The sequence below is a fragment of the Lutra lutra genome, chromosome 11 (assembly GCF_902655055.1).
Source record: "Lutra lutra chromosome 11, mLutLut1.2, whole genome shotgun sequence".
NCBI classification, from domain to species: Eukaryota; Metazoa; Chordata; class Mammalia; order Carnivora; family Mustelidae; genus Lutra; species Lutra lutra.
The window spans coordinates 55,963,784-55,989,317 of NC_062288.1; the positions used below are offsets into that span (position 1 = coordinate 55,963,784).

A 25,534-nucleotide genomic window follows, 5' to 3' on the forward strand; every position below is an offset into this window, starting at 1 on the left:
CCTGGGTGGCTCAGTGGGTTAAAGCCTCTGCCTTCGGCTCAGGTCATGATCCCAGGGTCCTGGGATCAAGCCCTGCATTGGGCTCTCTGCTCAGTGGGGAGCCTGCTCCCTCCTCTCTCTCTCTTTCTCTGCCTACTTGTGATCTCTGTCTGTCAAATGAATAAAAATAAAAAATTTTTTTAAAAAAGCTGGAATTGCACACAAGTTTCAACCAATTAGATATTCATTCAAAGCAACTTTTAACTATTTCAAAGGCCATGGATAAACAGATCACTGGCAGTGATCTGCCCATAAGGAAAGGGGCAGCTGGGTGGCTCAGTCAGTTAAGCATCCAACTCTTGATTTCGGCTCAGGCCATGATCTCAGGGTGGTGAGGTCAAGCCCTGCATTCCCGTGTCAGACTCTGTGCTCATTGGGGAGTCTGCCTCTCTCCCTCTGCCCTTTCCCAGAAAACTCCTGCGCACATATGCACCATGCTCTCTAACAAATACATTTAAAAAAAAAAAAAAAAAAGGAAAGCTGAATGCAGTAATGAGGGGATCAACTCTATCTGTGGGCATAAAGGCAGTATAGTTTGCAATAATATTCCTTCCCACTATACAATTGAGTATTGCTAACTTCAGAAGGAAAGAAGTAAAATTGGTGGAGATAAGTCAGTAATGTTACCCAAAAAAGGTAAATAACTTCTTTCTTGAGAGAAGAGAGGACCATCCATAGACAGACACGGACCTCCTCCTCCATGGGGATAAACAGGTATCACGTTAACCCCTGAAAACTTAGAAGCGCCTGGTGATTATCTAAATAAAGTCACACTTGTCCCCAACAAACAGCTCTCTCAACCTGGCATAAACTCACTTCCAAACTTCATTGCTTTGCTTTAAAAAAAAGATGTTTAGGGGGAAAAGAAAAAACTCCCTCAGAAGGTCAGACAGCATGGTGCTCCAGAAGCCAGTCCATAGCCTGGGTCCCCAGTGCTCCAAACTCAGACCCTCCTATCAGAGGGCACTCAGCACATACTCTGTGTATCCCCCTGTCTAACTGCCAACCAAGAGTCTAGACCCCTCCAACCACAGTGCTCCAAACTTGGATATAGCTCAAAAGGTACGAGAGTAACCTAACTGCAAACAACGGCTTCATCATGATTAGAGATGGTAAGTTTTTTAAATTTTAGGTCAATTAACTGTAGCCTTTTTATGTCCAAAGTTTAAAATTCAGCTATGTCATCAGGGGGTCTGCTAACATTATAATATTTTCACCAGACCTACTGTTCATGCAAGATGTATGATAAACAATTATCATAATTACTCAAAACACGTGTTTCAGTTCAAGAGAACTCAAGGATATTTATCAAGCAAGGGCAATCTCAGGATCCTGTTTCCCATCATTACAAGACTGCTCTGATGCGATTTTAAGAGTCATCAGAAGGTGGTAGTAGTTTTGCTAGCCGGTAGCACTTAATCATATTGATAAGAAGTTTTTCGGGACGCCTGGGTGGCTCAGTTGGTTAAGCAGCTGCCTTCGGCTCAGGTCATGATCCCAGCGTCCTGGGATCGAGTCCCACATCGGGCTCCTTGCTTGGTGGGGAGCCTGCTTCTCCCTCTGCCTCTGCCTGCCATTCTGTCTGCCTGTGCTCGCTCGCTCTCCTCTCTCTCTGACAAATAAATTTTTAAAAAATCTTAAAAAAAAAAAGTTTTTCAGGGTAAGTCACAGTGTAGAGGTGAAAGGGCCTTGACATAGAGAATTAGTAGTTTAATTCAAGGACGAAGAAGAGGTAGATAAAGAAGAATTGAGGCCCAGAGAAGTTAAACTTATCCAAGAGTAAACACATACAGCTCTGAGTAGTACAAAAGACGATGGACCAGGGATCAGAATTCTAATCCAACTTGAACAATAAGTAGCCAAGTAACCTTGGAAATGTCGTTTTCTTGTTTGGCATTAGCCTCCTCACGGACAAAACTAAAAGATCAGACTCATAGTCCCTTCAGACTCTAAAACTCTAGACCTCCCTAGTGTGTATCACATAGCTCTGAACAAAAGGATGTTAAGCCATTATTGGAAACTCAAACCATTCTGTTTTCTCCTTGTAGCAAGAATAAGAGGTAGAAAAAATAAATAAGAGGTTGAGACACACAATTCTGCCATAATTAATAAACATCTGGTAATATACCACTGCAGGGATGCAGCTTAAGGCAGTTATTACGGACAAAGCCCAAATATGTACCTACGAAGGAATTTATTACTAAACTGGTTCTAAAAGCAAAAAAAGAAACCTCCAACAACCTGGCTATGCAGCAGAGGGCTGCAAACAGACTGTTAGGAGCAAAATATTACAGAGATTACAAACGGTATAAAGTAGTTAATGGCAACACAATCTGTAAAACTCCACAAAATCACCTTTCGTCACTTTGTAAGTTATGACATGGGACAGTGTCTACTAAACTTCATGGCAAATATTCTCTTGAATGCCAAAATGGCAAGAATTCCCATTGTTTTCCTGCTTTTTCACTCATTTCTTTTTCCAGAATAAATCTTCTATTTATATCGTTTTCAAACTTGAAGGGTAACTCTCCTTTTCCTTAGCCATCAGCCACATTGCTTCAAACGCTTCTTCAAATGGGTAGAAGAGAATCTACAATGCGAGCTTCAAACCATGAACAGACTGTATTCCTATACCCTAACAAAAACATCAGCATTACAAGTAAGAACCCTGCAGAAAAGGAAGTAGAAGAACTAAATAAATGCCTACAAATTCTGACGGGTCATTTCTGTCACACATTACAAACCTTCCAACGAGTAATGTCTGGATAGAGGAAACGGGATCCAGAGACCCATGCCTCTCTCGCTCCGAGACACAAGAAATACTTAAATATGTGCTATGTGCTTCTATTTCTATTGACTTTTTTTTAAATTTTCATTTTTGCTACCCATTATTTTAAGAAATCAGTAATTCAAGACTTAAGATTAAAACTAATGTATGTATTTCCTAGCAATGTATGTACTTTTTATTTGTCAGAGAGAAGAGAGAGCATACAAGCAGGCAGAGTGGCAGGCAGAGGCAGAGAGAGAAGCAGGCTCCCCACTGAGCAAGGAGCCCAATTCAGGACTCGATCCCAGGACCCCAAGGGATCATGACCTGAGCTGAAGGCAGCAGCTCAACCAACTGAGCCACCCAGGCGTCCCTAATGTATGTATTATTAACCTTTGATTTTTCTTAGCCAGAAGATGGCAGGAAGTTCTATGTTAAATTCTAGAGACACAGTCTTACTCAAGAATCCTCTTAAAAGTGGCATTCATAGAGCTTTAAGTAACAAAGAGGAGCCACAAATGTTTCCAAATTAGGGCCCAATCTCCTGAGTATCAGTGGCCAGTCATTATCTGAAATGAAGTATACTATACAATAAATAATAGGGTATTACCAATAGCAATGAAAATGTTAGGAAAATGCATAATAGTGGCTACCTTTAGAGCTCTTACTACCTTCTGGGTATGATCACAAGTGTTTTGGAGGCATTATTTCAGTTTCTCTGAACATTCTCATGAGCTAAGGACTATAATGACTCCCGCTTTACAAGATGGGGGTGAACTAAAATGGATTAATCTGGCCAGAGTCACAGTGAGAAAAGTGGTGGTACAGAGTCCATTCCATGGAACTGGACTCTGGAATATAGTCCCCACCCTCTACTCCCACCTGGGCAAGCACATCTCAGTTACATGCACTCTCTGGTAACAGATGGTAGCAAAGAAGTCAAATGAGATTATCAATTTAGCTCTTGGTACCTGAAGGCATGAGCTCTGGATGGGTGCCAAGGAAAGGGTATGATGAAATCCTATCAGGCCACTGTAGGCAGCAGACAGTCATTCTGGAGCCCAGAGAGCAGGCAACCAGGGGTTTAGGGGAGCAAGTCCCAGAGGGACCAACCTTCCCCAGCTCAACCTACTGGAAGCTGCTCTAGAAACAATCCAGAAACAGAAGGTTGAAGGTGAGGTCCTCTTTACTGGGTATCTATGTGCCAGGCCATTTGATAAGACTGCTTTCTCTAAGTATGTGTGTATATGCATGAATCTACTTGTTTCTTGTCAACCCTCATGAAAAAAATGGAGAATCAGAGAGGTCAAGGTTACAGTCAGAGCTGTGTGACTCCAGAGTCCAAGCTTGCTTGCTTGCTTCCTTTTTTTTTTTTAAAGGCCACATGCATCTCAATGTTCACAGCAGCAATGTCCGGGATAGCCAAACTGAGTCCATGCTTTCTTCATTACATCCAAAGCCTCTCAAAATCAATTCTCCTCAGAGAGTAAGAATATACTCCACATCTTTAAAAAAAACTTTCTAGAGATTTTTTTAAAAATTTTTTTATTTTTTTATGTGACAGAGAGAGAGATCACAAGTAGGCAGAGAGGCAGGCAGAGAGAGAGGGGAAAGCAGGCTCCCGGCCGAGCAGAGAGCCCGACACGGGGCTCGATCCCAGGACCCCGAGATCATGACCCGAGCCGAAGGCAGTGGCTCAACCCACTGAGCCACCCAGGCGCCCCAGAAAAACTTTCTAGAGATTTTTAATGGACAATTTTCACAACATTGTTTCAAAAAAACTTTTTTCCATTTTTTTTTTTAAAGATTTTATTTATTTGACAGAGAGATCACAAGCAGGCAGAGAGGCAGGCAGAGAGAGAGGAGGAAGCAGGCTCCCCGCTGAGCAGAGAGCCCGATGTGGGGCTCGATCCCAGGACTCCGAGATCACGACCTGAGCCGAAGGCAGCGGCTTAACCCACTGAGCCACCCAGGCGCCCCTTTTTTCCATTTTTTTAATCTATTAACTTTCTCTGAAGATGCCGTTATTTTCTAATTCTTTTAGATCTCAGGAATTCTTGAGGGGGAGAAGCCCCAATACGTTTATAAGGAAACAACTTGGAGAGGAATTGAAATCAAGTGACGACCCTCCCCCTTGGTTAATCTCTTTCACCACAGGGAGGCATATCCTTGAGGACAGTGACTTTGCCTTTATTCGCTGGGATCTTTTGGTCAAAGTTGTAATCAGTAATTGTTAATTACCTATTAGAATAAGGGATATGATGACAATTTCCCTCACTGAAATGCCCAATTTATTTGTTTAGGTTACCTAATTTACTAAATTACAAATTCCTAGCAGTCTTTTCCTCCGTCTTTGGGATCAAAGGACCCTGCCAATTTCCAACAACCACTAACCAAGTACCTTTGGACTAAACTGTCCCTGCATTCGCATTCCTGTCACGTTAGGATTAATGTCCACAGTAACTGTGCCTTGACTAGCCAGTCTATACTTCCTGTATTTGTACTCTTCTTAACAAGTTGAGTATTTTTTTGAAGAGGGAGGGGAGAGCTAAATGTCAGCCTGTTCCTACGTAAATTCCTTCTACAGGTCTCCAAAGCTATGTAAGTTACGTACGTCTCCTTATAACTAAGTAACTGTTAAATTAAGTACTTCCTCCTTTACCTAGCCTCACAGAAGTTTTCAAAGAGACAACTAGGACAGGCCTCTACCTCCAAATACCCTTCAATTTAACATGTTATCTCATATATTTCACCTAACACAGAGTTGACTCTACAGAGTATTCAATACAGATCTTTGTAAAAACTGAAATACAGAATACAAAATGGAACCCTGTAGTCTTACTGCCCTCGCTTTGATGCCCCAATCTACTTTCCTGTTTCTCCCCTCACATGATATGGTTGATGTTTTTTTTGTTTTTTTTTAAAGCCAGTTTTACAACTTACACTACAATTTCTGTAATATCCAAACACCTCTTATAAATTTTTTTCAAGTGAATGAAGGATCCAAACAGAGGGAAAAATAGTGTGCTTTTAAACATATTCAAAGTTTCATGTTAAAACATTAAAAGTGAATCCCACTAAGTCTCATTTAGGAGAAAAATATGAAATTAACATAATTATTTACTACTTTTTACCCACTAGATCAGCAAAGTTTGATGAAGCCCCATGTTAGGGAGAATAAAGAGAAACAGACTCTCACAGTGCTGATGGGAATTTGAAATATTTCAAACAAAAGGATAATTTGTCAGTATGCAACAACAAAAAAAGAAAGCAAATACATCTAGACTTAGCAAATTTAATTCCAGGAATTTAACCTATAGCTGTGCTCATATACATACAAAATGACACGCAAAAAGGAATTCACTATAGCATTGTTCATAACTGTTAGAATCTTAAAACAACTTAATATCCAACCTGGCACTAAGTCATTCCATATCCCAACAGTCAAATTCTATGCAACTCTAAGAAATATATTTACATGTACGAAACAGTCAAATGTTAGAGTATCGTGTGCATGAAGAGGGGGAAATATACACACGTTTGTCTTCTGTGTAGTTACCTCCAAGGAAGGGAACAAAGTAATTGGGGACAATACTGGGAGGAAGATTTACATCTTTGCATCTTTAAAATTTTGAACCATGTTAGTACCATCAATTAAAAAAAACCATCAATTAAAAAAAATAAGTTCCCGTGTGTAGATGGCGTCACCTGGAGCATGAGTTGCAGCATGAGGATATTGAAGACAATGGCTAAGAACAAACTAAGAGGGCAGAAGTCCAGGAATGTATTCATATAGCCAGACAAAAAAAACTTGTAAGTCTAAAAACAAAGCAAAACCAGTTACCACTAACCTTAAGGAGATAAACACTGTGAATAATGAAAACGTTAACAAAGTGAATAAAGCTTTTGTAGATACCCAAAGGAACTTGCACATTTCTCAAAAGGCCCTTCCCTTGAACCTCTGCAGAAACAACGGATTCCTCAGCAGAGTGTCATGAAAACAAACCACTTAATGTTGATGAAGCGACAAGATTAATGGCTTGGTGGTAATACACTGGAGATACATCAAATGTCCCCAAAAGACCAATAAATTACATGTTTTATACAAAAAAAAAAAAGTTCCATCTGTGTTATGTGAATTTCCATCTCTTTCCCAGTCCTATCTTTCCTTTCATAGTCCCTCCTTGAGGGGGTACTGCCCTTGGTAACCTAGCTCTATTCCCACTCCTGCAGCAAACCTTCTCTCTTTCAGGGCTCAGGGTCAGGGAGCATGGTATGGTCTTTCCTCTCACCTTTTCCCACACAGAGGACAGGCAGTCTGCTCCTGCCTGTAGTGTATCTAGAGGTAAGTAAGACTTCCATGGTCTACAGACCCTCAGCACTGGGCTATAGGCACCTCGCAAGCCATTCCTCCATGTTTGTGTTCTGAGTAGCTCTGTTCAAGCCAGTCTTTGTGACATCCTCATCTAGTCTAGTGCTCAGTCAGTTCATTAGATCACTCCAAAGCCTACAGAATTATCTTTTCCTAGGGGAGTTTTCATCTGTGAAGTTCTGCCTGTCAATTGCACTGGAATCTATTTTTCGAATCTAAAGACAAATTACACTGATCCAATGTCTGCACACTCCTAAATTTAATAGTAATCATTAAGAAAAATCAGTTACCAAGAAAACTTAGTAGTTAACAGGGTGTTAGTTTAACGCATGCTCAACTTACCAGCTTTACATAAAATAGCAATACTGTACGTAACATACCGATAAGAAAAAAAAAAAGTCATTATATAATTTGGCAAGGATACCCAGGCCCAGAGCTTTTTGCAAACAGGATGCAGTTCAGCTTCACACTATGTCACTCTATTACTGGCATTAAAGACATATTAAAAATGTAATAAATCTTTACCAATGCTGATTCTTATTAGACATTCAAACTTAAAAAAAAAATTGCAGGGTCAAACTTCGCAGAATAAAACTTATTTTCGCTACCCAACAGCCCAAAATATAAGCACTGTACTTAACCTAGTTATTATATATAGATTAAAAGTTCCAAACTGCTTACTGTCTAGCTTGGTCCTTACTGGAATAGGTTACATTTACGACTGCAGTTTCCGAGTCAGTGTTCACTAGAGGAAGAGAAAAGTGAAGAGAAAAAAATGTTAGTTTTCTTTCTATTTTCTTCCTTTTACAAATTTGAAAGCAATTGAGAAGACATGTACCTTGCTCACAGCTTTCCACCACTCCATACTGGACTAGTAAACTATCCAACACCTATCAGGAGGGCGAGAAAAAATTACAGATTTTCAATTTCCCAAGTTACTAACAAGGGCAGAAATACCTTTTAAAATCACAAGGTAATTGTGATGGAAATGAGAAAAAAAAAAAATTAACTGGGGTTTTGGGACTACAGAAGCAGGGAAGGGTACCATAGAGAGGGCATAGTGGGCTTCTCTCCCCTGCCTATTCCCAAATGCCTGATTTTTAACTCACTTCCTACGGCTAACCAAGAAGTTAAGTGGCTCAGCAAAGTATTCAAAACCATAGCCGCCTGATTCCTAAAGCTGGAGGAGAAAGAACTACGTATTTCTCATACACATATATCAACACATCGTCTTATGAGATAAGGTCCCAAGTCAAGTTTTATCTTTGACATGTTCCTTTTCAAAGAACTTCCTTTCACAGCTATTACGGGCAAATCAGAACAGACTACTCTCAAGGCAGACTGGCAAAATGAAAAGAATAGTTGATTTTCTACCAGAGTCTTAAGTTAAAGATTAACCTAACTGAAATTAATTTAACACTGTTGGAAAATGTACAGCTTGAAACTGTTTTTACCATCTTTCCTGCAGCTGCATTATTATTACACTGTGCATGTTTTTTTCTAAAGAGAAGCTGTTAAAACAGTAACTAAATTCTTTTATAGTATAAACTGCAGATGTACATCTCATGGTCTCATCAGTATAAACCAAATTCAACTGTCCTTAGCTTCCAAGAACTGTAAAGCTTTTCTTGAAAAGTAAAACAAGTTTTTATTAATTTATAGTGAACCACTTACTCAACAATTTAATTGCAAAATTAAAGGACAATGCCTCGAGAATGTTTTCTGCCCCCAGGAACACAGTAAACCATTAAGAAACACTAACTTTTTTGTTGTTGTTAATTCCCTACTAAACTTTAATGTAATTTCTTCATAACAAACACTTCTCTCATGTGGTATCTTTCAGGGGTTTATTTTGTTTACTGATTTAAGTTTGAAATTTATATTAAGGTTTGGTCTGGGGATGTACTTTAATATTTTTCCCCATTTTAAATAGGGCTAATACCTATTTGTGAATGGAATAGTTACCTTTTTTTTTTTTTTTTTTTTTTTAAGATTTTATTTGACAGAGAGAGATCACAAGTAGGCAGAGCAGCAGGCAAAGAGAGAGGAGGAAGCAGGGTCCTTCCTGAGCAGAGAGCCCGATGCGGGGCTCGATCCCAGGATCCTGGGATCATGACCTGTGCCGAAGGCAGAGGCTTAACCCACTAAGCCACCCAGACAGCCCTAGTTACCTATTTTTATACTGCAGTTTTGATGTGGTAGTGGTAGAGAAGGGGTGTAAGGAGTTGGGATAAATGCCAATTTAATGTTAAATAAACATCATTCTTAATTTTTCCTAAAATAAATTTGTTCAGTAATACATTAGTCTCCATACAGTTTAGCTTACACTACCTTAACTTGTACTACTATACATACGTATATATGTACACATTTATATGGAAATATACAATATATACATACACACAGGCATTAAATAAATGGTATAATTTTTTAACTTAGAAAATCAAGGAAATGTAATTTTCACTGCATATATTATAGAAAGCTTAGTGTTTTCATAACAAAATTGCTTGGGGGCACCTGGCTGGCTTAGCCGGTAGAATGCAACTCTTGATCTCAGGGTCCTAAGTTGGAGCCCCATGTTGGCTACAGAGTTTACGAAAGAAACACACACAACAAAAAAACTGCTGGTAGTTTTATCATTTATCGCTAATAATAAATGCTATTGGTTGTCAATGAGCCCATGTGTAAAATCTCTAGAAAGGTAATTAGAAACTACAATTCTATACACTAAAAAGGTGAATTTTACTGTATGTAAACTGTATTTAAATAAACCTGATTCTAAACAAAACAAAACAACAGAACACTATAATCCTAAAAATGAACAAAAAACAGGTCCAGCATCAATCTTGGTACCTAGTTAAGTAACAACACCACAACCTGAGGGGTTTTATCTAGACCCCAAAGATGAATTTCAATAGGTCTTTGATGTCTTAATTCAAAGTTTTATGCACAAATTTTGGGGGTCATCACAACTGAGAGACAGAAGAAGGACTTCTAATAGCCCAATCTGATTCCCAAATCCTGAAAGGATTAAATGGTGCTATACTAACCAGTTTTCCTTTTAAGTCCACCAGGCAAGCATTTGTCTCAATATGCTATGTCAAACGGGACTCTACCAGACAGTTTCACGCCGCTCCAAACCTTCAACCCTCCAAAGACTAAACATAAATTAACCCTAAAAAAGTCTGGACATTTTGATTCATCCTGCATTAACTAGGAAGACAAACACTCCTGTTACTGGTCACTTAACCACCCACGCCCTGGGTTCTTGTTTCTTTTCAGCTGCTAGAACATCTTGTAGTTTCTACCTATCCCATCTATTTCCGCCACCCATGCTTTAAATTTAACAGCTTTGTTTGAAGGTAAAAAGTAAAATAAAAACTTTCATTGCACATTTCTAATATTTCCATAAATCTCTTCAATTCTCAATCCTAAATGAATTTTACTCGAGCCACAAAGGAAACATTTCTCTATGCATCACTAAGTTTTAAATTCCAACTGGAGGGGAAAGAAGGCATCGAAGCAAATTAAAGCCTCCAAGGAAATGTCTTGGTGGAATGTTCCTTTTTTATATATTTAGGACTTAAAAATCTCAAATATTCAGCCTTTCAAAAAAAATGCTTCCAAATAGCATCTCACAATAAATGCAAAGATTATTGGTATCCTTCACATAGCCGTGGAGGAGAACTAAGGTCATTCATAACTGTACAGGGTGCAAACAATCTAAGGTGAGGAATGGTGAGACAAATGTGGTACAACCATACAACTGAATATTATTTGGCCATAAAAAAGAATTCACTACTAACATACGCCATATGAATCAATGTTGAAAACGTTATTCAAAGAAGCCAATCACCAAAAAACAAAAACAACATGTTAAGTGATTCTGCTAGTAGGCAATGTCCAGAGAATGGAAATCTATAAAGACCAACAGTAAATTAGTGGTTGCATAGGGCTGGTGAGTGGGAATGTAGAGGGTGATAGCTGAAGAGGCTTCTTTCTGAGATGATAAGAAAGCGGATAAGCATTGGCTGTGGTGATGGGTTACACAGTTTTCTGTTACACTAAAAAACAATGAATCATAACCATAAATGGGTGAATTTTATGTGAATTGAATGTCAATAAAGCTGTCAAGAATAACTAAATTCAGGGCGCCTGGGTGGCTCAGTCGATGAAGCATCTGCCTTCAGCTCAGGTCATGATCCCAGAGTCCTGGGATTGAGTGCCGCATGGGGCTCTTTGCTCAGTGGGGAGCCTGCTTCTCCCTCTCCCTCCTCCTGCTCCTTCTCTATTAAATAAAATTAAAAAAAAAAAAAAAAAAAGAGAGAGTAACTAAGGTCAGTATTACTTGAAAATGGCCTAGGATTTTTTTTAGCCTTGAAGAGCTACTGAAATGCAATGAACTGCACAAAATTTTATCAGTTCTGCCATTATGTACACTCTCCTGAGACCACAACCCTTATGAAGCTAAGTTTCTTCATGCCCCTCTTCAACCCAGTAGGCTGGTTTATTCATACACAGAACACTGAAATAAAGACAACTGGAAAACTCTCTTTGTGCCTCACACAAGATCAGACTTCCTCTGCCACAGCAGACCATCTCAACACCACCACCCCTACCCCTGACCAGAAGAGCTGGAGTTCAGCAGTTCCCCTGTGGGCATTCACGGGTAATTCATGCCCTGCAGATAAACCTTCTGCTAACTGCTGATTCTTTACACCCATAGCTCATGAGGTCCCATCACCTCTGAACTAGTTGAACTGGGGGTCCGACTGACATCTTGCCTCCAGTCCACCACCATATCCTGTCACTCTTCTGCTTAAAGTTACTACTCTTCAGTGGCTTCAAATTTATGACAGAAATTGTCACAAGTTCAGCATGGTGGAGGAGATCATCAATGATTTGGTACTGCCTTCCTCTTCCATCCTCTTCAATATACTTCTCTCATACCTAATGCTCCATCCAGTCACACCCTCAAGACTTGGTAAAGCACCCTCGTTTCCATAGCACCTGAGCTCACCTAATCCTAGAAATGAAAGCAATGTTATTTACTCCTCTCTTCACTGATCTTTATTCTCCCACTAGACTAGCCATTATTAATCACAGCAATGTAATTGTCAGGTGTGCCACAAATAATCTATTCCTAATGGTTATACTGGCTTCCACACTTAAGAAAACTTATAGTACATCCACAATAATAGAATCCAAGTCCTTCTTACATGCACGTGTTTCAGAAGATGATGGGACAATGCTGGATATTACTATCTTGTGTGCTACTCTTTTCTTAAAATGCCTCTGGAAATGCCCCACCACCTTTATGACCCTCCACCCCACAGAGCTCCGCTTGTCTCTAAACTTGTAAGGAAAGAGACCATAGCTTTGTTACCTTTAGAACCATACACTTAGCTCAATGATGAACAACAACAAAAACTAAAGGGTTAAAAGGAAGCCACCAAATAGTTTTTGTCCTATAAGCAAAGGAAATTAATTCCAGGTTCCTTTACAAGTCCAAAGTGTTATAAGTGAACAGGTATTAATCATGAATTCATTCGAAAAGATATGTAAGTGTACAGTCACAAGCATTATATAAAAACCAGTTAAAAATCGAATCAGGATATTTAATGCTCTCTTGCCCCAACACACACTTTACCAAAATACACACACATGCACACACACCCACACAATAATAAATATTCCAAACACCAAAACCACACTCAGACTCTAGAGAGAGATTCCCAGAAAGAAGCTGGTTTTTCTTTAGGAGCAAGTTACGGACTCTCTCAGCGCTTTTATTCCCGTATCTGTCAAGAGCACTCACGATTTTCCCAGGACTGCCATTACAAAATACCACAAACTGGGAGGCTTAACAACAGAAATGTGTTCCCCTCATAGTTCTGGAGGCTGGAAGTCCAAAATCAAGGCGTCAGCAGGGCCCTGCTCCCTCTGTAAGGCCCAAGGAAGAATCCCTCCCTGCCTCTAACAGCTTCTGGTCGCTGCTGGCAATCCCTGCTATTTGTGAGCCTGCAGCCACACAGCTCCACTCTCTGCCCCCATCAGCACAGGGCCCTTCTCCCCAAGTCTGGGCCTCTGTGTCTCTGCATCTGAATCTGCCTCTCCATTCTCATATAAAGACATCAGCCATTGGACCTAGATCCCACCCTAATCCCATATGACACCTCTTAATTTGATTACATCTAAAAAGACCTAATTTCCTTTTTCTTTTTTGTGGGGGAGGGTGTTAATTTAAATCCAATTAATTAACATATAATGTATAATTGGTTTCAGAAGTAGAGTACAGTGATCCATCAGTTGTATACAACACCCAGTGCTCATTACATCACTTTCCCTTCTTAATGTCCATCACCCAATTACCCCATCTCCCCACCCCTCCAAGAAAGAAGCTATTTTTTACTAATAATCCCCATGTCAACAAGAACATGGAGAAAAACCTCCACAGAATCAACTTTGGAGAGTCAGGTATGTGAGAAACATCCTTCAAATATAGCTCAACACATTTCATAGAAACAGAACCCACTTGTTGCTATTTATGGATAAAAATCATTCCAGAAGTTTCAATTCTTTTACATCATCTATGAGAGGACTAGCTACATTAACCAAGAACAACTCTACATCACAAGCCCCAATAAGCATTTGTAATACTGGTAAAAAACTCAAAAAAATTTAAAGAAATATTCACCTTAACGAGGATTTCCTTAAAGTGTTACCACCATAATTATTTGAGTAACAAACCATTTTCTCACATCAAACTCTGTAAACAATTTCAACTCAAGAAAGCCAACATACACAGACCAGATCTTTGATAACCTCACAAGGCACAGGGCACATCGTCTTTATCACTGATAACACCCAGAGGGCATCTCAGCCTCCATCATCCCCCATGAATGTTTCAACATCAGAGAGCAAAGCCTCACAACTTTCTTGCCACCCTCAACTTCCACAAGTTAGATCCTCTAACATGGGAAGGAGATAGTAACTCAGGATTCTATAACATCACGTGATCGAGCAACTAACAGATAACAGTTCAGGTTACCATGTACAAACAGACCTCAAAAAGTCACAGAAGGCAGGGCGCCTGGGTGGCTCAGCGGGTTAAGGCCTCCACCTTCTGCTCAGGTCATTATCCCAGGGTCTTGGGATCGAGCCCTGCATCAGGCTCTCTGCTTGGTGGGGAGCCTGCTTCCTCCTCTCTCTCTCTGCCTACTTCTCTGCCTACTTGTGATCTCTGTCAAATAAATAAATAAAATGTTTGGGAGGGAAATAAAGGCACAGAAGGCAAGCCTCAGGAGCTCCTGTTGGGAGAAACCTTATGATCAACATCCATGCCCAGACCCAACCCTGTGTTCTTTTCTCCCTTTATGGCTTTTTATAGTCAGTGGTGATACCGTCTAGAGTTACAAATGCAAGAAGCCTTGCTCATTTAAGCCTTGAAAATTTTACCTTCAACCCCCTGAAGCTCATTAATGAAAGTCCACCTCCACATTGCTCTGGGCCTACCCCCTGTTCTCTAGTCTGCCATGGTAGAACCAGCCTCCAACATCTCGCCCCGCACTACCACAACATGCTCCTAGGCTGTCTCCCTGTATTCATTTCTGCTTCCAATTATTCACTCTCAAACAGCAAGACTCACACCATCAGTGTGCTAGCCACAGGCTACATGTGGCTACTGGGCACCCGAAATGTGGCCAATGCACATGTGCAATGTCCTTCAGTGTAAAACAAACACCAGAGGTGCCTGGGTGGCTCAAGCGGTTAAATGTGTGACTCTTGATCTTAGCTCAGGTCTTGATCTCAGGGTGGTGAGGTCAAGCCCTGCACTGGGCTCCACAGAGGGTGTGGAACCTACTTTAAAAGTTAATAAACACCAGATTTTCAAGGCTTAATACAAAATATATAAAATACTATTTTTAAAATACTGATTATATGTTAAAATTATATTTTGGATATATTAGGTTAAGTAAAGGGGTACTATTAAAATTCATTTTCACGTGTTTTCTTTCTCACTTTAACATAGCTACTAGAGGGGCGCCTGGGTGGCTCAGTGGGTTAAGCCGCTGCCTTCGGCTCAGGTCATGATCTCAGGGTCCTGGGATCAAGCCCCGCATCGGGCTCTCTGCTCAGCAGGGAGCCTGCTTCCTCCTCTCTCTCTGCCTGCCTCTCTGCCTGCTTGTGATCTCTCTCTCTGTCAAATAAATAAATAAAATCTTTAAAAAAAAAATAAAAAAAATAAAAAATAAAAAAAAAAAACATAGCTACTAGAAAATTTTTAATTGTGTAAGTGGCCTGCATTTTCTTTCAACTGGACCATGCTAACGTAGACTGATTTTTAAAAGCTGAACTAATCAACTTACGCCCTATGACAAACTCTAAGAGCTTCCCTTTGTATTTGGGAAAGGATCCAAGATCCCTAACAAGTGCCCCAAAGGCCCCATGTGACCTGATCATCATCTAAAGCCAAGCTCTCCTCTCCAACTACATTGGCCTTCTTTCAATAATGGATTATGGGTGATAATATTTGGATGCTTTCCAGTAGAAGCGCTGTTTTAAATATTTTACCTGTTTTTAATTTATTTAATTCCACACAATCCCATAAAGGAATATCCCATTTTATAGATGCCTAAATTATGGCATGGGCAAGTTAACACTGTTTTAACTTGGATAGTTAAATGATAGAGAAATTATTTAAAACCACAGCTATCAGATCCCAGGGCCCACACTTTTAATCACTTGGTCAACTAACTAAGCTGCCTCATTTTCCCACAGAATTAAAATAAAATATAACGATACAGACTGAAGTCAGTCAGTCCTTTCTTTGGTGGAAGACCAAAAACAGCCTTTGGTAGGTGAAGAACTTGGTATCAACTCCAAGGTCAACAAGCTTTCCTAGCCCTTGTCCCAAGCACTAAATACTGTGTACTTCCATTACCTCAATCAGATTAACTTACTCTACATCTAACTGCAACACTTGTAAAACACACCAAACAATATAAAGTTAGGGTCCCTCTGACTACCTGCTTTCAGACCCCAAACTCTCAAAGAAACCACTGTCAGTGTGATGGTGCCCCCAAATGTTTTTTGAAGTATGTGTCCCATGAAGAGATGTTCATTATCATCACCATTTGGGGAAATGTAAATGACAGCCACACTGAGATTGCTTCACACCCACTAGAGGGCTATAACTTTTTTTTTTTTTTTTTTTTTAAGGAAAATAATAGAAGTATTGGCAAGGATGTGAAAAAATTAAAACTCTCATACTTTGCTGGGAGAAATGTAAAACAGTGCAGCCTCTATGGAAAGTAATATGGCAGTTCCTCAGAAAACTTAAAAGTAGAATTGCCACACGGTCCAACAATTGCACTTCTGGATATATACCCAGAAGAACTGATAGCCAGTACCCAAAGAGATATTTGTACACCTATGTTCCTAACAGCATCATTCACCATTACTGAAAGGTAACGTGGTGTATACATACAAATGGACTATTTATTACTCAGCCAAAGAGGAAATGGAGTACTGATATATGCTATAATGTGGATAAAACCTCGAAACATTACATGAAGTGGAAAATAAGCCAGACACAAGTCACATATTACACAACTCCATTTATCAGAATTGGTCAATCTGTACAGACAGAAAGTAGACTAGTGGTTGCCAAGGACTGGAGGACGGAGAAATAGGGAGTGACGACTTATTGACAGGGGTATTCTTTATGGAGTGATAAAAATGTTCTGGAATTTGTAGTGATGGTTGTACATCTGGTCAATATACTGAAACCCACTGAGCTGCACACTCCAACACAGTTACTTTCACAATTATGTGAATCTTGGCTCAAGTTGGTTTTTTTTTAAAGTATGTGTAGATGTTTAGTTTGTAGATGTTTAGATGTTAAGTATTCACATATCCACCCATAGAGAGGATGATTTTGTTGAGTTAATTTTCGTAAAGTCTATCGATTACAGTTCTGAAACAACTTATATATACTTTCTCAATTATTCCTCAATGTGGCTACTTTCCCCACTTTGAAGATGAATAAACTGAGGCAGATTTTAAGTAATTTAAAGTAGGATATTACTTGTCTTGCCTTTCCCCCCTCCAATCTGCCATCTTGGTGGCCAGTCCATGCTGGTAAACACAAAATTACATTATTCTTTTCAACTGCCAGATGGATTTCCATAGTACGAACTATGAAGCTGCTGTCTTTTCTTCAGTCGCAATCACAGCATCCTCCAAATCTCGAACCGTAAGCTGTCTGTGGCCTACCCCAACGTGTCACAGGGTCTGGGGAGAGCCCAGTAGAAAACTGAGAGCAGTGAGTGCCCAGCCTTCCTCCCAGGCCTCGGCCCCCCACTCCCCAACCAAACATGGAAAGCCAGGGAATCCTAGAAGTAAACACCAGTCTCGGTTACTCACTTACTCCTTTAGCAGAAAGGTAGGGATTATCAAGCCAAACAGCTACAAGTGACTAAAGGAAAAGAGAGAGCAGTTCAAAAGCCTAGCTACAATTCCAACACTATTATGGGTGAAGGCACAAACCAGAAAGTGACTCATCTAATGAAGTGAAAAATACCCAAGATCACAGTGTCCTCCCAAAGTGGTAATAACAGACAATACCAGAGGCTGGTGTTTTATCCATTACCCCTATCTGAAATTTACTTAAAAATGAAAAAATGAAAACAGCTGCAGAAGAGAGTTTGATTCCAAAGTCAGTATTGATGAGAGTATCTCCCTTAAGAATTAGACCTTCAGATGTGCATTAGTTATAATCCTGGGCTTTATGGGGCCTTCGTAATAAAATACTGAAAGTGAGGAGTGGGTAACAATGTAAGGTATATAATCATACCCTGGAGTATTGTCTGGCCACGAAAAGGAATGAAGTACATAGTACAATATGGATGTACCTTCAAAATGTTAAGTGAAAGAAACCATATATTGTATAGTACCGTTTATATGAAGTGTCCGGAACAAGCAAATCTATAGAGACAAAGGAGAACCTGGTTGCCAGGAGCTGCAAAAGGCTACCAGGGAGGAGAGGCAGTAACTATTACTGGCTATAGGGTTACTTTTTGGGATAATGAAAAATGTTCAAGAAGTACATAGCAGTGACAACTCCTTACACCTTGTGAATACACTAAAGGATGCTGAATTATACGCTTAAAATGTGAATTTTATGGTACATGAATTACAGCTCAATTTTCTTAAAAAGCACATTTAAAACACAACAGGATATCAGCTTACACACACAACACAATCCAACCATGTTGAAAAATGACTATCATACCAAAGTGAACTATGAGTAATTCAACCACATTGCCATTGGGGAGAAAGACTTTTTCTTCTTTCTTTTCTCCTTCCAAATTTTGTACAATGAATATGTAATTTTACAATCAAGAAAAAAATGAGGGGCGCCTGGGTGGCTCAGAGAGCCCTGGGGCTCTCTGCTCAGCCCTGCTTCTCCCTCTCTCTGCCTGCCTCTCTGACTACTTGTGAACTCTAATAAATAAATAAAATCTTAAAAAAAAAAAAAAGAAAGAAAGAAAAAAATGAGAACATCAAACTGGATTATACTAGCCTTTAAATTGTTTAAAAAAAAAAAATGCCAAGGAAATAGTGTGTCTCCCCTTCCTATTCTTACGGCTCTCACTTGGAGAAAGTTCTAGAGAAACAAATGAACAAAGGGCAGAGCCAAATGCATGAATTTTGGGGGCAGAGGAAAGATGTTCACCATACCAATCCACTGTAAAAGACCTGAACCCTGCTAAGACACAGTGCTAGAAGGGACGAGAAGGTGGGAGAAAAGTCAAATGGAATCCTTCTCTCCATTGCTATTTGTTTCCTGTGACAGACCTGCATTTCCTTAGCACTTCTCAACAGTGGGGTGGACAAATCATGGCAATACTGCCAAGCTACTGATACAAGGTGCCCTTACAAATGTTCCGGAATTTCCTCATTCTGCAATTCTCAGGTCCAGCGGGGCAGGAGTGTCCACAGGGTAAACCAGGGTTTCCCTCACACCCACCCACCGTTCTGTCACCGGCAGTGTATTATTCAAGATCAAGGCCTAACCTGGAGCCCAGCCATGTATGTGCTATACTTAAAAACCATTCATTAGCTCCAGAGTACTGCTTTTGCTCCAAAATTCTATTGCACAAGTTTTTCACGCAGATCCTACCCCTCAGACTGTAACATAATCCTGCTATCTGCCATTTAGAAAATATTTGATTTCCAACTTGTATAGCACCTATTACTGAAGAATTGGGACCAGAAGTGGGAATGCTCAAGTAATTTTAAAGCTTTTAGGGTGCCTGAGTGGCTCAGTCGGTTAAACTTCTGCCTTTAGCTCAGGTCACAATCCTGGGGTCCTGGAATGGAGCCCTGCACAGGGCTCCCTGCTCAGCAGAGAGCCTGCTTCTCCCTCTCCATCTGCCCCTCCTACCCCTCCCGCCTGTGCTCTTGTGTGTGCTCACACACTCGCTCTCAAATCATTCTTAAAAAATGTTCTTATGGGACGCCTGGGTGGCTCGGTTGGACGACTGCCTTCGGCTCAGGTCATGATCCTGGAGTCCCAGGATCGAGTCCCACATCGGGCTCCCGGCTCCGCGGGAGTCTGCTTCTCTCTCTGACCTTCTCCTTGCTCATGCTCTCTCTCACTGTCTCTCTCTCAAATAAATAAAATCTTTTAAAAAAAAATGTTCTTATAATTTTATTTATTTTTTTTAAGATTTTTTAAATTTATTTATTTGACAGACAGAGACCACAAGTAGGCAGAGAGGCAGGCAGAGAGAGAGGAGGAAGCAGGCTCCCCGCCGAGCAGAGAGCCCGACCGGGAGCTCCATCCCAGGACCCTGGGATCATGACCTGAGCTGAAGGCAGAGGCTTCAACCCACTGAGCCACCCAGGCGCCCCATGTTCTTATATTTTAGAAACAAAAACCAAATTTTTATTTTTTAGCAGTTTCTCTGAAATTAAACTCAAGCAATGTATCTGTCAGAATTTCATTTATGATCAAAAGTTAAGCGAAACACAAACTCACTTATTTCACAACCAGTGCATCATCTGCCACCCCGGTAATTATCCTCCCACCGCTGTTTATGTCCTTGTTGTATTATTATCTCTACAAGTCACACAGAAATGGCCCTGCTCATTCATGACACCTCAAACAAGTATAAAAATCAAAATGCAGAATCGCATAATAAACGGACTCATTTTCCCTGACCAAAGCCATGTGTGGAAACATTAGGTACACAGGTCGTTCTCATCAACAGATCTTTAGCACTAATTATTCACATATACAATGAACACTGATGCAGGTATATGGCAAAAATCAGGACAGGTAAGCGGAAAGATTTACATGTTTACATTCAGGGTAATGTGCAAATCATATCTGGTGCCTTACATCTAGAATATATAAAGAACACTTACAAATCAATAATAAAGACAACCCGATTTAAAAGTGGGTAGAAGAGCACCTGGGTAATAGTGCAGTCAGTTAAGCATGCGACGCCTGGTTTCGGCTCAGGTCATGATCTCAGGGTGGCAAGATTGAACCCCAAGTCAGACTACGTGCTCAGTACATAGTCTGCTTAAGTTTCTCTCTCCTCCTTCCGCCCCCCTGCCCCTCGTGTTTGTACATGTATACACGCACTCTCTCACTCTAAAATAAATAAAGAAAAAATAAATAAATTTATAAATAAATAAAGAAAGAAAGAAAGAAAGAAAATGGTTTAGAGGGTGGTGGGGTAGGTGACAAAGGTGATGGGGATTAAGAAGTGTGCTTGTTGTAATGAGCACTGGATGCATGGAATTGTGGAATCACTATAATGTACACCTGAAATTAACATCATATTGTATATTAACAAGAATAAAAACTTAAAAAATAAAAATAGGCAGAGGACTTGAAAAGACATTTCCCCCAAAGAAGATATACAAATTACCAAAAGCACATGAAAGGATGCTTGGCATCCACACTACTCATCGGGTAAGTGCAAACGAAAACCATGATGATCTGTCACTTCAAATCCACTAGAATAGGGGTGCCTGGGTGGCTCAGTGAGACCTTCGGCTCAGGTCATGATCTCAGGGTCCTGGAATCAAGTCCCGCATCGGGCTCTCTGCTCAGCGGAGAGCCTGCTTCACCCCCTCTCTCTGCCTGCCTCTCTGCCTACTTGTGATCTCTCTCTGCCAAATAAATAAAGTCTTAAAAAAAAATAATAGAAAAAACAAATCCACTAGAATGGCTATAACCACCAGGTCAGATAATCACAAAGTCAGGGGGCGCCTGGGTGGCTCAGTGGGTTGTCTTTGCCTTCCGATCAGGTCATGATCCCAGGGTCCCGGGATCGAGCCCCGAATCGGGCTCTCTGCTCAGCAAGGAGCCTGCATATCCCCCTCTCTCTCTGCCTGCTTCTCTGCCTACTTGTGATCTCTGTCAAATAAATAAATAAAGTCTTAAAAAAAAAAAATCTAAGTTCAGATAGTCACAAAGATAATGGACAAAGCATGTGGAGGAAGCAGAGCTCTCATATACTACTGCTAAGAGCATCAATTTCAGAGTGGTACAGCCACTCTAAAAAACTGTGGCAGTTCCTCAAAACCTTGAATAGTTACTTTAGGACTCAACAATTTACGTACACTCCCAAGAACAGTAAAAACATGTTCACACCAAAAAACTGTACATGAATGCTCACAGCAGCATTATTCACAACAGCCAAAAACAGTGGAAAACAACCAACATGTCCTTCAACAGAAGAACAGGGAAACAAAAGGTGGCATATCCATATAACGGACTATAACTTGGCCACAGAAGGGAAAACATACTGATACATGCGACAACACAGAGAAAACATTTTGCTAAGCGAAAAAAAAGCCAGACACAAAGACCATAATGATTTGTATTTTTATGAAATGCCCAGAATAGGCAAATCTATACAGACTAAAAGATTAGTGTTGTTTAGGGCTAAGGGGAAGGTGGGGGATAAAAAGGGTTAGCTGAGGGGTGCCTGGGTGGCTCAGTGGGTTAAAGCCTCTGCCATCGTCCTAGGATGGAGCCCCACATCAGGCTCTCTGCTCAGCAGGGAGCCTGCTTCCTCCTCTCTCTCTCTCTCTCTCTCTGCCTACTTGTGATTTCTGTCAAATAAATAAATAAAATCTTAAAAAAAAAATAGGGGTTAGCTGAAGGGTACAGGATTTCTTTCTTTCTACTTCTTGTTTTATAAATTTGGATTTCTTTACAGTGTGATGAAAATATTCTAAAATTAACTGTGGTAAGAGTTGCATATATCTGTGAATATACTAAAAACCACTGGGCACCTGGGTGGCTCAGTTGGCTGGGCGATGGCCTTTGGCTCAGGTCATGATCCCGGAGTCCTGGGATCGATTCCTGCCATCGTGCTCCCAGCTCCATGGGGAGTCTGCTTCTCCCTCCGACCTTCTTCCCTCTCCTGCTCTCTCTCTCTCTCTCTCTCTCTCTCTCTGTCTCTGTCTCAGATAAATAAAATCTTGGGGAAAAAAATACTAAAAACCACTGATTTGTACACTTTAAACAGATGAATTGTAGGACATGTGATTATCTCCATGAAGTCATAATAAAATGGGGTCTATTTATAAGAATGAAAAACTGGAAAACAATCTATATACCAACAAAAATAAATCAGTCTTTTCAAATTATACAGCCATTTAAAAAAATAAATAAATAAAGGCCATGGGCACCTGGGTGGCTCAGTTGGATGGGCAACTGCCTTCGGCTTGGGTCATGATCCTGGAGTCCTGGGTTCAAGTCCTGCAACAGGCTCTCTGCTCTGTGAGAAGTCTGCTTCTCCCTCTGACCCTCCCCTTCTTGTGCTCTCATTCTCTCTCTCAAATAAATAAATAAAATCTTTAAAAAAAAAAAAAAAAAAAGGCCATGAACAGATCCTTACAACACAGCTGCTAAGTACTAAAACCTAGGCCTGCAAAACAGCCCTCATGGTATCATTCCACATATGTCAATAACCACATGTGTATAGCCAAAAAATAAAGCATGTTCAGAAAGTTTTTCATTAAATGTCCTCATCAATGGAAATTTTCACTTTGACTTTGTCTGGCTTTTTACATAAGCAGCATGTGTTTTGTTTACAGAAATGAGAACTTTTAGTTCACACTTTTACATGCTAGCTAGCTTCTTTGCTTTCTTCACACAGCTGTACCGGCAGAAGGACTCAGAAGCCAACAAGAAAGAGTTCCTACCAGCTAAAAATGGAACAAACTGACTATCAGTAAAGCTAACAAAAATAGACTTGAGACACAAATTAGTATTATAAACTCAAGTATCGAGTATATAAACTCAAATATTTAAAAGTATCTGTTACTGCTGGAGAACCAAGTCTGGTAAATAAGAAGAATCAAATGCTGCCTTTCTTGTAGATAATTAATCTCAGAGTAACCAAATAGTATCTCTGCAGAAGTTTCTCTTTATAAAAGTGTTTCAATTAATAAATGAGAAGAACTGAAAAGTCACCCTTTTTGCTTCCCTTCATAAGATGGATTTCTAAAAAACTATGGATGTTAAACTACAAAAGGAAATCAAATACATGCTTCCTGACAGACGTCTGTACCTAAGAAGTATTCTCGCTTAAAGAGAAGTTGGGGGGGGTGGGGGTGGGTAGAAAATCTGAATACGGCCAAGCCTTTTGTGGTCTCAACCTTGGCAACACAGCTGCATCACGTGAAGAGCTTATAATACTAAAGCCTGGGCCCTAACCCTGGAGTTATGATTTAATTAGTCTGAAATACAGCCTGGACATTAAAATTTTTTATGAAACTCTCCAGGTGGTTCTAAGAAGCAGCAATGGTGAAAATCCCTGCTCTAGACTTAACCACCAATTCACAGGTATATGAAGGACTAAGGAAACAAAACTACAAACTATGAGGGTAGAATCAACTAATCTATTATGACAGAACAATAAAAAATCCAGTTTATTCAACATATAACTAAGTTAACAAAATGGAGTAAGAACCCAAAAATTAAGAGATTTAAGAGTGGGGCACCCGTGGACTCCTGGTGGCTCAGTTAAGCATCTGCCCTTGGCTCAGGTCATGATCCCAGGCTCCTCGGATCAAGTCACCTGAGCAGGGAGTCCACCTCTCCCTTTCCCTCTGTCTGCCACTTTCCCTGTCTGTGCTCTGTAAAATAAAAAAAAAAATTAAATTAAAAAAAAAAAAAAAAAGTATGGGGTACCTGGCTCCGTCTGTAGAAAATGCAACTCTTGACTTTGGTACTGTAAGTCTGACCCCCACAGTGAGTCTATGTAGAGATTACTTTAAAAAAAAAAATCTTAAAAAAAAAAAAAAGGCTTAAGAGAAATCAACCAACTGTGAAATATGGACCTTACTTGGATATTATGTTGGAGGGGTGATATATAGAGGAAATGAGATCGGCCATAAACTGATCATTGTTGAAGTGCAGTGATAGGCTCATGGGCTGATTCATCACATACTCTCTGCACATTTGTATATGCTTGAAACTACCCACTTTAGAAAGCTTTAAGAATCTGAAACATTTTTTGAAGATCTAATATGGCTGAAGAATAAGCATATAGTTCATACAAATCAGCAAGAAAATGAAAATTGCTTCCAATATCCTTTAAAAGACACTTTTAAGAAAATGAGAAAACCAACAAATGAGATGACCGGAAGCAATTATTTGCAAAGCACACCTCTGCTAAAAAGCTTGTGTGTGTGTGTGTGTGCGCGCATGTGATTCTCACAAATCTCAAAACTCAGTAAGAAAACTAATTTTTAAATGTCCAAAAGATTTAAATATTTATTTCAGAGAGAGCGAGAGAGAGTGCATGCAGGTGTGCACGCATGTGGGGGGAGGGGCAGGAGAGGGAATCTCAAGTAGACTCCCCACTGAGTGCAGAGCCCAATGCAAGGCTCGAACCCATCACTCTGAGAACATGACCTGAGCGAAAATCAAGAGTTGGAGCTCAACCGACTGACATACTCAGGTGTCCCAAATGGTCAAAAGACTGAAATAGAACACTCCACCAAAAAAATCTATGAATAGCAACTACATGAAAAAAAAAGTGTTTGTTTTTTTTTTAAGTAATTGGGGAAATGCAAATTAAAACCACAATGAGAAGGACACCTGGGTGGCTCAGTCAGTTAAGTGTCTGTCTTGGGCTCGGGTCGTGATCCCAGGGTCGTGATCCCAGGGTCCGGGACTTGCTCAGTAGGGAGTCTGCTTCTTCCTATCCCTCTGCCCCTCCCCCCTCACACACAAGCACTCTCTAATAAGTTTAGAATTTTTTTTTTTAAGATTTATTTATTTATTTGACAGACAGAAATCACAAGGAGGCAGA

At 40.2% G+C, this 25,534-nt stretch overlaps 1 protein-coding gene and 1 pseudogene across 4 annotated transcripts in view; one reads left to right on the forward strand and one right to left on the reverse strand.

Moving 5' to 3' along the window:
* The window catches only part of IGF2BP3 (insulin like growth factor 2 mRNA binding protein 3), a 141,953-nt gene that overhangs the window by 38,349 nt on the left and 78,070 nt on the right, over positions 1–25,534 (reverse strand). For all 4 annotated transcript variants that reach the window (XM_047694118.1, XM_047694120.1, XM_047694119.1 and 1 more), the window contains 2 exons: positions 8,017–8,068; positions 7,860–7,923 (listed from right to left, as the gene is read on the reverse strand). In XM_047694118.1, coding sequence (XP_047550074.1) covers positions 7,860–7,923; positions 8,017–8,068 — 116 coding nt within the window. The remainder of the gene's footprint in view (positions 1–7,859; positions 7,924–8,016; positions 8,069–25,534) is intronic.
* On the forward strand, positions 6,552–6,856 carry LOC125081262 (ribosomal biogenesis factor-like; annotated as a pseudogene).